Raw genomic sequence first — 15,329 nt, 5'->3', positions numbered from 1 at the left:
AATATGCATATTATTGATAAATCTATGTTAAAGTTTGCATACTACCCCAAATATTTCCTATATCCTTTGACATATTGCTTTTATATGTTGCATACTTGTTTACCAACATGACCCCAACCTATAAACAAGAGCAGACCACTGTATCAAGCATTTTTACATAATTATGGCCCCTTTTACTCTTAGATAATTGAACATTTTGCTTAAATTGCCATAACTTCTTTATTTATGATCACATTTTATTATTACTTTTACAAAACAACACTTAACTGAATACCACAATGGATTCCACCCAAACAATACCCCACGCCCCTACCCAGAATTCCTTCCCCCCAACCTCCCCCCCCTTATTTTTTTTAAACATCATCTTATAAATTACCCCACCCCACATTATACCCCACTCTCACCCCCCTACCCCCCCCCCCCCAATTTTTTTTTAAACATCATCTAATAAATTACCCCACCCCACATTATACCCCCTCTCGCCCCCCTACCCACCCCCCCCCCACACACACACACATTTTTGTTTTCCTTTTATTTTTGAAAGAATGTCTAATAAATGACCACACCCCACATTATACACCCTCTCACCCCCCACCCCCCCCAAAAAAAAAAAAAAGTTTTTTTTTTTTCTTTTCCTTTTTTAATTTTGAAAGATCGTCTAATAAATTATTGAATATGAACAAATTCCGCATGATGGCTTACGTTATAATGTCAAGCACTCGAATAGTCGAGCGCGCTGTCCTCTGACAGCTCTTGTATGAATTGTTATAGACTTTACGAATGCATTAAGAATGCTTTGTGCTATTTTATGCCAAATACAAATTCTGTTAATGTTATGTCATGAAATAAAGTTTAATGTTAATAAAGAAGTCATTATGACCTAGCGTTATATTTTATATGCAACATCATATAGAGGCCCTCAAATACATGTATGTGTTATTTAATCTTGACTGGGGTCAGAAGTTGCCACACGCAGGAAGTAAAATATTTTATTGCAGCTTAATAAATGATAAAATAACTTCCTACCGGACATGTGCCCAATTTGATGGGGGGGGGGCAGATATAAGACATTAGCAAAAAACAGCAAGTACACTTTACAAAAGTTATGATGCTTCAAGAGAAATCTACTGGATTAAAGCATTTTGAGGACTTTTATATTTATTATCTATTTTATATCTATTATACCGGTACATGAATGTCTTCCTATCAGAAAATACTGCTGTTGATAGTCGATCGCAATGTTGAAATTATGCATTTGTACACTTCAGCATGTGGTGCATTGCAACTAGTGTTTTGTGTATTTTCTTCATTGTCAAATATAAGTTCCAATAGACAACATCAGTGCAGCAATATTATTTTTATAAACGATAGTGTTAACAAGGTTTTGCTATAGCCATGTACGGTAAACTGTAAAAGCTTTCTAATGGCCATGTTTTTCAACGGACCGTAACAATTTTCGAATTAAGCCGATGTATCATAACAACAAATGTAATTTTTATTTGCACTATACTAAATTTCCAGTGCTTTGTATGGGTTATGTCATAGTCAGAGAGGTAAAGATTATGCTCATATGCAGAACATAGATTGGCATGTTCACAAATTCAAATATATGACTGTTAGATTAAATAAATTCTTTATCACAGTCATTCTCAAGATTTATTAAAGTCATATCACGGTGATAATTTTCTCATCAATCACTTGACCAGTTCGGCTGTTTGGGGAAATGAGGGGCAACAATACAGAAATCCTTCTCCAGTCAGGTCTGTTGTGTGCTGCTTAGAGTAATTCATCCATAGAAAGGGATGTCCACTCTTACATTATCCATCCAGCTTTTCTTCTGACGGCCTCGGCGTCGACCTCCCTATAATGCGCCTTGGATAATAGTCTTGCACAGAGATTCGTGCCCAGTGACGTTTCCAAACTAAGCCAGCTGTACCTACGCACAAATATTTGTGGTCATGGTAGTGCAGTTATAAAATTGCCCTTACTGAAGCTTGTTTCATTCTGTTCACTGTTGTCTATTTCTCAATATGAAACAATTACCAGAGTACATAAGGAGACTAAGCGGGTACTTTGCGCATAGTTGTCATTAATTTAGATATTATAAAATATGAGAATACCTTGATTTTCGTCATTAAGCGAGAGCTTTTTCCACCATTTTGTGCGTACAATGTGCATTTGTGATCACGTGATTCCCCGCAGTGTATGTGTTTTACGTGCATCATAATTAATAAAGATATTTTCTCACAAATCATTATATGTTGTAAAATTTGCCCAAAAAACTCTCATATTTATATTGCATCTCATATTTTTAGGAAAAACCTATGTTGGTGAATGAAAATTTGATCCCTTAATACATCATTTATCCTTGCATATTATTTTTCAACACTATTTCACCAAATGTAATCAAATGTGTATGGTTATCATTTAAAATAAATAAAGTATTGCTTTCTTTTAGCAACTTGCCCAGGAGAAGGAGGCTATAGACTACCGATTGTTTGTGCGCTGCATCATCCGTCACTCTGACCTGATCACTAAGGAAGCCTCGTTTGAGTACCTGCACAATGAAGGGGAGAAAACTCTGATGGAGGCCATGGACTCACTGGAAGTCGCCTTCAGTCACTCAGTGGTGCGTAATGAGTTGAGTCTTGTTCTGGGAAAATTGGGCTTAATGCATGTGCATGAAGTGTCATCCCAGATTAGCCTGTGCAGTTTGCTCAGGCTTATCCAGGAGGACACTTTACCCACTTGAATTAATAGACATTTCCATCATAATGTTTCATATTATTACATATACATATGTGTAAGGTACGGAGGTTAGAACTGCAGTTGAATGCTTTACAACTCAGAAACCCACTTTGAACATTTGTACTCCCTTACGAAAAACAAATTAAATTAAAGACCCTTTACTAATACGTTTAAATTTATTGGCTTCATTTCAAACCCAAAGATACTTATGAGCAGCAAACAGCTTACAACCTGAACAGCCTGTGAGTTACTCACAGGCTGTTCTGGTTTTATGCTGGTTGCATAAAGCCATTGACACTTTCCTTGGGAGTGGGAATTGGTTAAGGTCAGTTCAACTTTGTTTTTTCTCCTACAGGCCTCAAAGACAGACTGTAACCACATATTCCTGAACTTTGTGCCTTCTCTGACATTGGCAGAGCTAGGAAAGGTACGCATTAGTATGGACGTTCTTGTTTTAAGCACATGTCTAGTGTCTAAAGCCATAGGCTTATTTATATGTTTTGGATAAGTTATTAATTGAGAAGATTTTGTGCAGATCATAATGTACAAATATATGATTGATTCAAATTGTTTTAAAAATATAATAAAAAGGTTGTAGTTATTTTTAGCAAGGCTGTTTTCGGAGAAAACCCGAGGTATTGTCATAGCCTGCTCGCCGTCCGACGTCCGCCGGGGTCGTGATAAAACCTTTACATTGGCTTTAAAATCAAAGTGCTTCCACCTACAACTTTGAAATTTCATATATCGATGCACCTTGATGAGTTCTACACGCCACGCCCATTTTGGATCACTAGGTCAAAAGTGAAGGTCAATGTGACCTCTAAAAAAAAAAAAAATTCTGACAAGCTTTCGCAGCCGAGCGTGGCACCCGTTATGCGGTGCTCTTGTTATTGGTTAAATATGTTTTAATTCATTTTCAAAATGGTCAAGTTGCTGGTTAAATAAAATACTGAATTTATTCGGTTTGGCCCAAAAAAGAAGATATGGTAGGGCTTGCTTATTCTCACCCTATTTTGTTTAATTTCTAAGCTTCACCTATAAACTTTCTTCATCATGGCACAAATTCTTTATTAGCTCACGCGCTCATGGTGAGCTTTTGTGATCGCCTTTTGTGGGTCGTCTGTCATGTGGCGTCAACATTTGCCCTGTTAACACTCTAGAGGCCACATTTATTGTGCAATCTTCATGAAATTTGGTCAGAAGATTGGTCTCAATGATATCTTGGATGACTTCGAAAATGGTTATGCTTGCTAGAAAAACATGGCTGCCAAGGGGTGGGGCATTTTTCCTTATATGGCTATAGTAAAATCTTGTTAACACTCTAGAGGCCACATTTATTGTCCAATCATTATGAAATTTGGTTAGAAGATTTGTCCCAATGATATCTTGGATGAGTTTGAAAATGGTTATGTTTTCTTAAAAAACATGGCTGCCAAGGGGCAGGGCATTTTTCCTTATATGGCTATAGTAAAACCTTGTTAACACTCTAGAGGCCACATTTATTTTCCAATCTTTATGAAATTTGGTTAGAAGATTTGTCCCAATAATATCTTGGATGAGTATAAAAATAATGCTGGTTGGTTGAAAAACATGGCCGCCAGGGGGCAGGGCATTTTGCCTTATATTGCTATAGTAAAACCTTGTTAACACTCTAGAGGCCACATTTATTTTCCAATCTTTATGAAATTTGGTTAGAAGATTAGTCCCAATTATATCTTGGATGAGTTCGAAAATGGTTATGTTTTCTTAAAAAACATGGCTGCCAAGGGGCGGGGCATTTTTCCTTATATGGCTATATAGGGGTATAGTAAAATCTTGTTAACACTCTAGAGGCCACATTTATTTTCGGATCTTCATGAAACTTGATCAGACGATTCATCCCAATAATATCTTGTACGAGTGTAAAAATGATGCTGGTTGGTTGAAAAACATGTCCACCAGAGGTCGGGGCATTTTTCCTTATATGGCTATAATAAAACCTTGTTATCCCCCGCCATAGGCGGAGGGATATTGTTTTGGCGTTGTCCGTCTTCCCGTCCGTCCATCTGTCTGGAGCCATATCTTGGAAGTGCTTTGGCGGATTTCATTGAAACTTGGTAAGAGTATATATGTGGATAAGCGAATGATGCACGCCAAATTGCAATGTACACCATCTGTTAATAATGGAGTTATGGCCCTTTTTATCTTGAAAAAATGCGTTTCAATAAAAGCTTAGAGCTCTATCTCCATTAACACATGAGCCAGAGCCAGGAAACTTGCCATAGTTGTTATCAATCATCTGGGTGTGCTTCACATTCAACACCCATAATCCTAGGAGCTAAGGTGATGGTCACACATTAAGGTCAAAGGTCACAAATTTGATGAATTATTCGTTATTAAGTCATTCCTTTACTATGCCATGAAACTTGCCATAGTTGTTCTCAATCATCTGGGGGTGCTTCACATTCAACACCCATAATCCGAGGGGCTAAGGTCAAGGTCGCACATTGAGGTCAAATGGCGTTGTCCGTAAGTCCAGAAAACTTTTTTGTCCAGAAGCATATTGGCGGGGGATATCAATTCAATGAATTTTCTTGTTAACACTCTAGAGGCCACATTTATTGTCCAATCTTCTTGAAATTTGGTCAGAAGATTGGTCTCAATGATAGCTTGGATGAGTTTGAAATTGGTTACGTTTGCTTGAAAAACATGGCTGCCAAGGGGTGGGGATTTTTTCCTTGTATGGCTATAGTAAAATCTTGTTAACACTCTATAGGCCACATTTATTTTCCGATCTTCATGAAACTCGGTCAGAAGATTCATCCCAATTATATTCTGGACGAGATAAAAAATGATGCTGGTTGGTTGAAAAACATGGCCGCCAGAGGGCGGGCATTTTTCCTTATATGGCTATAGTAAAACTTTGTTAACGCTCTAGAGGCCACATTTATTTTTCAATCTTCATGAAACTTAATCAGAAGATTTGTCCCAATGATATCTTGGATGAGTTCAAAAATGGTTTTTGTTGCTTCAAAAACATGGCCACCAGGGGGCGGGGCATTTTTCCAAAAATGGCTATTTATGGCTTGAGTAATACCTTATTAAGACTCTAAAGGCCACATTTATTGTCCAATCATCATGAAACTTGGCCAGATGATTTGCTCCAATGATATCTTAGATGAGTTCAAAAATGTTTCCGGTTGGTGGAAAAAAATGGCCGCCAAGGGGGGGGGGGGGCCAGGCATTTTTAGCTCACCTGATTGCTCAGGTGAGCTTTTGTGACCGGTCTTTGTCCGTCCGTCCGTCGTCCACATTTGGTTTGGAAACACTCTAGACACCACATTTATTGTCTGATCTTCATGAAACTTGGTCAGAAGCTTTGTCACAATGAAATCTCGGTCGAGTTCGAAACTGGGTCGTGTCGGGTCAAAAACTAGGTCACAAGGTCAAAAAAAAGAAAAAACTTATAAACACTGTAGAAATCACATTTCATGCCCAATCTTCATTTAACTTTGTCAAAATGTTTGTCTTAATGATATGTTGGTTGAGTTCAAAAGTGGTTCCGGTCCATTTAAAAACATGGCCACCAGTGGGCGGGGCAGTTTTCCTTATTTGGCTTTAGAGAAACCTTGTAAACTCTTTAGAAGTCACAATGTTTGCCCAATCATCATGAAAGTTGGTCAAAACATTGGTTTTATTGATATCTCGGACAAGTTCGAAATTGGTCCAGATCGGTGAAAAAACATGAGCACCAGTGGGCGGGGCATTTTTCTCTATATGTATATAGTGAAAACATGTGAACACTTTAGAACTCACATTTTTGGCCCAATTTTCATGAAATATTGTAAGAACATTTGGGGGGGGGGTAAAAAAAGCTTGTGAACACTCTAGAAGTCACATGATTTTGCCCAATCATCATGAAACTTGGTGAAAAGATTGGTTTTATATATATCTCAGATGAGTTCACAAATGGTCCCGATCGGTAAAAAAACATGGCTGCCAGGGGGAGGGGGCAGTTTTCCATATATGACTAGAGAGTAACCTTGTGATCAAACACTATATAAGTCACATTTTTTGCTTAATCATAGTCAATACATTGGTTTTATATATTTATCGGACAAGTTGGAAAATGGCTCAGATCGGTGGAACACACTTTTTAGCTCACCCGATTGGTTAGGTGAGGTTTTAGGATTGGTCTTTGTCCGCCGTCCGCCCGCCCACATTTGGTTTGTAAACATTCTAGCATTCACATTTCTAAAGCATTCTTTATTAAAGTTGCTGAAAGATCTCAGTCGAGTTTGATAATGAGCATCCAAATTTTCTTTAAATTATACAAAATTTAATTTTTTGTAAGCAAAGTTTGAGGTTCAGTAAGGGGGGGGTCAACTCAGAATATAGGTCACCAGGTCAAATCTTGCAAAAACTCCATACGCCAGAGTTTTGGTTTAATAATGATGAAACTTTACGATGTTTGTCTGGACAATATCATGGCCAAGTTGGACGTTTTGTAAAGATTGAATGAATCGACTCCTTTCAGGTGAGCAAACTATAGCCATCTTGGCCCTCTTGTTCCTTATATAGCTGTTGTAAAACCTTGTTAACACTCTTGAAGCCACATTTATTGTCCGATCATTATTAAACTTGGTCAGAAGATTTGTCCCAATGATATCTTGGACATATGAAAATGGTTCCAGTTGCTTGAAAAACATGGCCACCAGGGGGCGGGGCATTTTTCCTTATATGGCTTCATGAATCCTTATGAAACTTTTGTCATAATATTTTTTTAAATGATATCTTGGAGGTGTATGAAAATGGTTCTGGTCTGTTGAAAAACGTGGCTGCCAGGGTGTTCACTAGTCATGCAAGTTGGTTAGAACATTTGTTGTAATGACATCTTGGGCTGCACGGAACAGGTCAGTTCCTTTGAATCTCAGGTGAGCGACTTTAGGCCTTTCAGGCCCTCTTGTTCTTTATATATTTCTATTCTGGTTCCCAGCTCGAGGAGACAGTTCACAGCATGGTGATGCGCTATGGGATGCGACTACTGAAACTGCGGGTCCTGGGTGCTGAGCTGAAATTTTCCATCAGGTTAGACCTTTTAAGTCTTAATTTTGATGATTTGTTGTTGTTGATGTTTTTGCATGACTTTAAATTGTATACATGTTTGAAGTGCTTTAGGTCTTTAGCAATGGTACATTATACATAGACGCCAGATGTACCGTAATTACTATTAAGTTTTCGGACACCCTCTTTTTTAGCCAAAATAATTATTTTTCGTGACTATATTTTCGGACATACGGATTTTCATCCATTATTAATGACTCCAATTTTTCGGACAGTATATTTAACAGCGCTAGTTTACTAGATTTCTGTCCTGTTTTCACTTATCTGGGACCCTTCGATCATGGAGTTTTACAATCGGATTAACGTAATAAAACCTGGCATAGAATGCCCTGAGGGCAATGGACCATTACAATTGCGTTATTGGGTAGATTACAATGTATACCTGTAAAATAAACAGTGGTTTCACCCAACAGCGTTTGAAATTTTATAGTATTCAGGAAGCAGTTTGGTTGTTTTTATGACGTTTTTTACAAACCATTTCAGGTAAGCGATTGCAAATAAGTGAAGTTGTACTTGATTTGAAGCAGGGAAAGGAGAGTACAACTCAATAAAATTATTGCACATTTATAATTGGTTTTATTTCATTACAATAATTGTCAAACTACCATAACATGTATGTCTCTAAATTTTCGGACACTCGTAATTTTTGAATATTTTTTGTATCTAAAGTGTCCGAAAACATAGAGTAATTACGGTATTCATGTTTATTCCACTTTATGGTCAGGGATTGCCCTTGTTGGTCAGCCGTTACTGAGACTACTGTGTCCTGCACTCTTTATGTCCATAATACTTTTGGGTCGCCTGTAAGTCAACAAATATTTCTACAAGAGGGCTGAAACTGCACTTTTAATCAGCAAGGAGCTTGGGCACATTTTTTTCTGCATTATTTGGCAAAATTTGAACTTTGGCACCTGAAATGGGAACCTCCATGATTTGCTTTGAATCATTTCATTTAGTCATCTTTGTATACAAAATATTGCAGTTTTCAACATGTGTCAGCTGTAATTAACAATGTATTGATGCTAGAGAGATGACTCTTTAACAACATGTTAAACAGCATGGTAGTTGCTTCCTCCATATTTTGTAAAAATATTTACCTCGCAACCAGAGTTGAGTCCCTTTTTAGTTAAAACAAACTTGTTTAACCTGTATCTTTTGTAACTTAAAAGATATGGCTGCTAGAAAGCTGAAAATTTACAAATATGTTAATCAGTATGTGAATTTGCACACCTATGTTTTTTATGCCCCCGGATCGAAAGATCGGGGGTATATTGTTTTTGGCTTGTCTGTCTGTCTGTCTGTCAGTCATTCATGGTGCGTGTCCCAAAACTTTAACCTTGGTTAAAGTTTTGCAAGAACTTTTGCATAATTGAAGATAGCAACTTGATATTTGGCATGCATGTGTATCTCATGGAGCTGCACATTTTGAGTGGTGAAAGGTCAAGGTCATTCTTCAAGGTCAAAGGTCAAATATATGGCTTCAAAGCAGCGCTATAGGGGGCATAGTGTTTCTGACAAACACATCCTTTGTTGTGTTTTTTTTTGTACTTCCATGGTAAATTTATTTTTTTCGACATAATATACGTTAAAAAGTTTAATTTGGGGGCATCTGTGTCCTACTGAATCATGTCTAGTTTCTTCTGGACATGTCCAAATTTATCATATTATGGATAACAGTAATGCAATTGTTATTCAAAATCTGCATTCACCTGTTTGAACTGTCCTTGCATGTTTGTTTTTTACACAGACTGTGAGTATCTAGGTTTGCGCTAAGGACGAAAAAGTAGTACCCAAATTTCTGCCTACAATAATGACCCACATCAGAAGCTAATTTACATAATAAATGAGTTTTCTAGTCACTGTGTGTGTGAGACTAACAAACAAAGTAACAACAGAATTATTATCATCAATTGATTGTCAACAACAACACTTGTATGAAAATATCTATCAAACCATATTTTAACAAAATTTAAACGTCACATTATTCTATAATTTGTACCAATCTTAAAGTAACAGTGTCACCTTGGCCATCAATCAAATCGAATTGAATAGAAACTTTTAATACAGACATATAATTAACACAATCATAAGTTATAACAGACATTTATTATAACAGATCATTTCCTACATAATATAACCTATTATAACATGCTCTATCTTTGTTCACATTTACTTGAATACTATCAAAATTTTAGTTTTTTAATCACAGTGATTACTCTACTTGCTGGAATAGCCTGAATCTTCGTAAGAATAGTAACAATATAAATAAACGCATGTCAAGGAGAAGATAAAACTCAGATATCTGAGTGCCCTCAACATCATACATACCACCTATTGAAACATGCTCTGTGTTCATATATTATAGAGTACAATCAAAATTTCAGTATTTGAAGCACAGTAATTACTCTATATGCTCGGACAGATACCACTGTATTACACTTTTTTTCTAAGTATTTTAATTTTGTTGAAATTTGTACTTTTAATCCAGTTTATGCTGTGTTCCGATGAATGTTTCTCATTTAAGGGCAAACAACTACCATTCCACATTGAAACTTTTTCTTCAAAACACTGTTATACATAATGATATACCATTTTTCAACTACACCATGTACATAGTCTCAAAAACTAATATTAAGGATATTAATTTAAAACTGAAAAAAGGAACATAGATTTTGCGAGTGGCTTTTGATTTTCCTTGTTACTGAATGTCATCTGTTATCAAAGTAGCCACATGACCAGCGTTATTAAGCAGTTTTTTGACCAATTGGAAATTAACATCATTCTTTTGGGACAAACAAATTACCTGAGAATTCCCATGCTGCATCTGTGTCAGCATGCATGTCCATGACTGTGTAATGTGGATTGAATTTTAGATACCTACGTCATGTTATCTCCTATCAGTGGATTATCTAATACCCCATGTGGCCTTTATAGTTAGTACCGTAAATCCAAGAATATAATACGCCCTCGTGCATAATACGCACCCCCGAGTTTGGTCAAAATTTATCGGTAAAAATTGAAAATCCGAGTAAAATACGCACTAAAAAAATCAGTTTCCGAAATCAGCCATTTCCGAAAAAATGTGTCAATATATTTTTGTGCTGTGAAAATAGCAAATCAATTTGGTGTTGTCAACTATCTGTTACCTCGGTATATTGATTGGGATGTGTTATAGTGCTGTTGTTATGACAGTTGCATAATAAATATCTCTGTCTATTGTTTGTATTACCATTGATTGTTACCGATACACACGGGCCCCTTGCTGACATCAGGGTCAAGCAGTCATAATTACAAAAGAAAGAAATACGCTGCTTTCATTAAGGCTAGTTTGGGAGCAATCGGCAGACAGGTGTAATAGACTCTATTAGCATCATGAAACTAATTATTTAATTACCACTCTTTACTTCAGATATGGTAAATATGCAGTAGAAAGATAAATAGTGGTCAGCTAAGAAATATTTATTTACGGGTATTGTCAGTTGTTGTTTTTTTCATTTGCTAATCTCTTTATACGACTTAGCGTCCAGTCGCTATTTTGTAGGCAGACGACGATATTAACTGTGTATTCAAAGTATACAGTGTCTGCGCATGGATGACCCAATATTATCCGATAGCTCCTCCCGTTCTCACGTTTCATTCGACAACTTCATTTCATGTGTAAGCGAGCTCAATGTTGATTGGCCAGCTACCATGCGCACTTCAGTAACAATAAGGTCAAGCGATGTCTCATAATCGGGTACAGACCGGGTTTCGTTTACTGTTCGAATTGCAAACATTTTTATTAAAACAAAGAGACAAATATAGAAAACCAGTCCGATATAAATGGCAGATGTTTTCAATGAAATTTTACTAGATTTTCGCATTTTAACAAATAAAATTTTTATTGAGCCAAATTCTCAATATTTTCGCAAATGACTCAAATGGCGAACAACAGCGCGAGCCCTGTTGCACCCCTTTGATGTAATGGTGTAGTTCAAAATGGCTGCCGCGAAGCGAATAACAGTGATTAAGTTCAAAGGAAAAATTTATTTCTGCTTTAGACTCGTATATTATACGCACCCCCTACTTGAAGAAAAAATTGGCAGGTAAAAAAGTGCGTATTATATTCGTAGATTTACGGTAGTTAGATGTTGAAGCAGGTGCAGATAGCTCCTTTAAATTTTAGGAAATAATGATAGAGACTTGTAGTAGAGAACTATTTTGTGACAATATTAATTTTCTTTTAGATTTTTAAGTTTAATCGCCAGCTGAAAGATAAAAATCTGCATGGAGGATTTTTGCAATCAGAAATCTTTACGTAGCAGTATTTTGGTCTTGCAATAATTAATATTTGTCCATGCTTCCTGCATTTTTGACTTGCTAAAAAAATATCTGTGTCTGTGGCAGGGTGGACGGTGAGACAATTCCAATCCGGTTCTACCTGACCAACGAGAGTGGTTACTACCTGAACATCAGTCTCTACAGGGAGGTCACTGACCCACGCACTGGATTGGTAAGTCATTGTATGTGAAGTAGGACTGGTAAGTCATCATATGTGAAGTAGGACTGGTATGTCAACATATGTGAAGTAGGACTGGTATGTCAACATATGTGAAGTAGGACTGGTAAATCAACATTTGTGAAGTAGGACTGGTAAGTCAACATGTGTGAAGTAGGACTGGTATGTCAAAATATGTGAAGTAGGACTGGTAAGTCAATGTATGTGAAGTGGGAATGGTAAGTCATGGATTTGAAGTAGGACTGGTAAGTCAACATATGTGAAGTAGGAATGGTAAGTTAACATATGTGAAGTAGGACTGGTAAATCAATGTATTTGAAGTAGGACTGGTAAGTCAACATATGTGAAGTAAGACTTGTATGTCAGCATATGGGAAGTAGGACTGTTAAGTCAACATATGTAAAGTAGGACTGATAAGTCAACATATGTGAAGTAGGACTAGTAAGTCAACATATGTCAAGTAGGACTGGTAAATCAACCTATATGAAGTAAGACTGGTAAGTGAATGTGAAGTAGGACTGGTAAGTCAACATATGTGAAGTAGGACTGGTAAATCAACATATGTGATGTAGGACTGGTATGTCAACATATGTGAAGTAGGACTGGTAAATCAACGTATGTGAAGTAGGACTGGTGTGTCACCATATGTTAAGTAGGACTGGTAAATCAACATTTGTGAATAATTACTGGTAAATTAACATATGTGAAGTAGGACTGGTAAATCAACATATGTGAAGTAGAACTGGTAAATCAACATATGTGAAGTAGGACTGGCAAATCAACATATGTGAAGTAGGACTGGTAATTCCATGTATGTAAAGTAGGACTGCTAAATCAGCATATGTGAAGTAGGACTGGTAAGTAAACCTATATGAAGAAGGAGCATTGTTTGCCAAGCTAGCATACTTTCCTGTTGTCTGATCAGACCTTTAATTTTGATGACAAACACCTGCTTGTCTCAATGTGTTCATTTCAGTTCTAAATGGAGAAAAATAAACTGATCACATTTTAGCAGATTGTTTTGCTTAGTTTTCAATAAAACTTCAAGTCATTATTCTTACTATTGTATCTTAAAATAAATGTAAATGTCAATGGCTTTACTGCATCAGTGTTTTACAGGTTATGTGATGTGTCAGCTAAGTACACATTGTAATATACTAACCTCTGTTAGGTATCTGTATTCATCAGGATTGCAAAACAAATGAAGGTTGTTTGAGTGAATTATGTTGGATATGTATATATTACATATTTATAGTTTTCATTCTTAAAAGTTTAACATCTGACAATATATTACGTTGGAATCTTAAATTCATTGGTCTGTCAACCCACACATCAACACAAATTAATGTCCCACAAATAATGATGGTTTCACAGTATCATATATCAATGCTAGAAATGTTTAGGTGGAGTCCATTTGTTAATTAGATCTACAGGTACATGTTAAATGATTATTACATCTCCAACAATTCTACTGATGGGTGTATTTCAGACCATGCTGCAAGCGTACGGCACCAAGAAGGGATCCATGGATGGGCTGCTGGCGTCCACGCCCTACGTGACCAAGAACCATCTGCAGCTGAAGCGCTCCCTGGCCCAGTCCAATGGGACCACGTATGTCTATGACTTCCCAGAGATGTTCTCACAGGTACGTACCATTTAAAGGTCTTTTCAAAAACAGTGTCCTCTCAATGACTTGAGTTTGGATGGAGATATTGCATTCCAATTTTAAATGTAGATTGCTTACATTGATTACTTAGCATGATAATGCATTTGATGCTGGTAAGGCATCACTAATTAAACATACGAAGACAGTTTCCACTTAATAACTTGAATTTAGATGGAGGTAGTGCACTGAAATTGTGTGTGTAGGTTGCTTTATTGTATACCTAACTTGGGATTGAATCTTGGGTCAGTATGATAAAGGTCAAAGTAAATGTTTTTTTAACAGAAAAACAGTTTTTCTTTTTAATTCCTTAAGTATTCATGGAATTTAAATGATGAAATTTTGTTTTTATAAAGCTGATCTGCTGACCTAAATTGAGATTGCACATTAATTATCATAATTAAATAAAATGAATATATTAATTCTTAAAGACCTGGTTTGATGTTGTTGATATGTTACTTGTTTTATTAATTATTTTCTGTATCATCCTTTGAACAACAAGAATGTGGCTAAATAAGATAATATGCAATAATGATATTTTACTGAGACTACTGTGTCCTGTTTGTCCACCGTTGTGGCTATATACAGTCTGCTGGTTGCAGGGTGTGGATAAGCTGTGGAAGTCCCATGTTGAGCAGTATGGTCTGTCAGCAGACACAATACCCAAGGACTGCGTGATGTGTAGGGAACTCGTGCTGGACAAGAACGGACATATACATCCCCAGAATAGACTGCCTGGAGAGAATGAGGTATGAACTGACTGGAGAGAATGAGGTGTACAGTCATAGGGAGGATAAGTCAAAGGGGTGAGGGTGTTGTTTAAAGAATGTAGAATTATGTATAAAGAGAGGGAATGGTGCTGTACACTGGGAACATACGGTATACAAGGTAGAGTAGGGTTTAAAGGAGAATGATGATAAGGAGGGAGAATGAGGTAGAAAGAGACCTAGTGAGGTAGAATGATGCCTCAAGAGTAGAGATTGGGTATTAAGGAGGACCATGAGGTAGAGAGAGAATGAGGTATAAGGAGGTAGTATGAGGTACAAAGAGGGAGAATGATGTACAAAGAAGGAGACTGATGTACAAAGATGGAGAATAATATACAGAGATGGAGCATGATGTATGAAGAGGTTGAATGATGTACAAAAAATAAGAATGATGTTAAAGGAGGAAGATGATGGACAAAGAGGCAGAATGATGTAAAAAATGAAGAATGATGTAAAAAATGAAGAATGATGTTCAAAGATGGAGAATAATGTTCAAAGATGGAGAATAATGTACAAAGAGAGAAAATGATGTACAAAGAGAGAAAATAAT

General features: G+C 36.7%; 1 protein-coding gene across 3 annotated transcripts in view; it reads left to right on the top strand.

The window, feature by feature from the left end:
* LOC127852855 (acetyl-CoA carboxylase-like) overlaps window positions 1-15,329 on the top strand; it is a 147,776-nt gene that overhangs the window by 104,995 nt on the left and 27,452 nt on the right. For all 3 annotated transcript variants that reach the window (XM_052386865.1, XM_052386864.1, XM_052386863.1), the window contains 6 exons: window positions 2,459-2,629; window positions 3,104-3,175; window positions 7,724-7,815; window positions 12,238-12,343; window positions 13,839-13,994; window positions 14,615-14,761. In XM_052386865.1, the coding sequence (XP_052242825.1) occupies window positions 2,459-2,629; window positions 3,104-3,175; window positions 7,724-7,815; window positions 12,238-12,343; window positions 13,839-13,994; window positions 14,615-14,761 (744 nt within the window). The remainder of the gene's footprint in view (window positions 1-2,458; window positions 2,630-3,103; window positions 3,176-7,723; window positions 7,816-12,237; window positions 12,344-13,838; window positions 13,995-14,614; window positions 14,762-15,329) is intronic.

This window comes from Dreissena polymorpha, chromosome 12, assembly GCF_020536995.1.
Source record: "Dreissena polymorpha isolate Duluth1 chromosome 12, UMN_Dpol_1.0, whole genome shotgun sequence".
Taxonomy (NCBI): domain Eukaryota; kingdom Metazoa; phylum Mollusca; class Bivalvia; order Myida; family Dreissenidae; genus Dreissena; species Dreissena polymorpha.
This window is presented reverse-complemented; position numbering and strand designations above follow the sequence as displayed.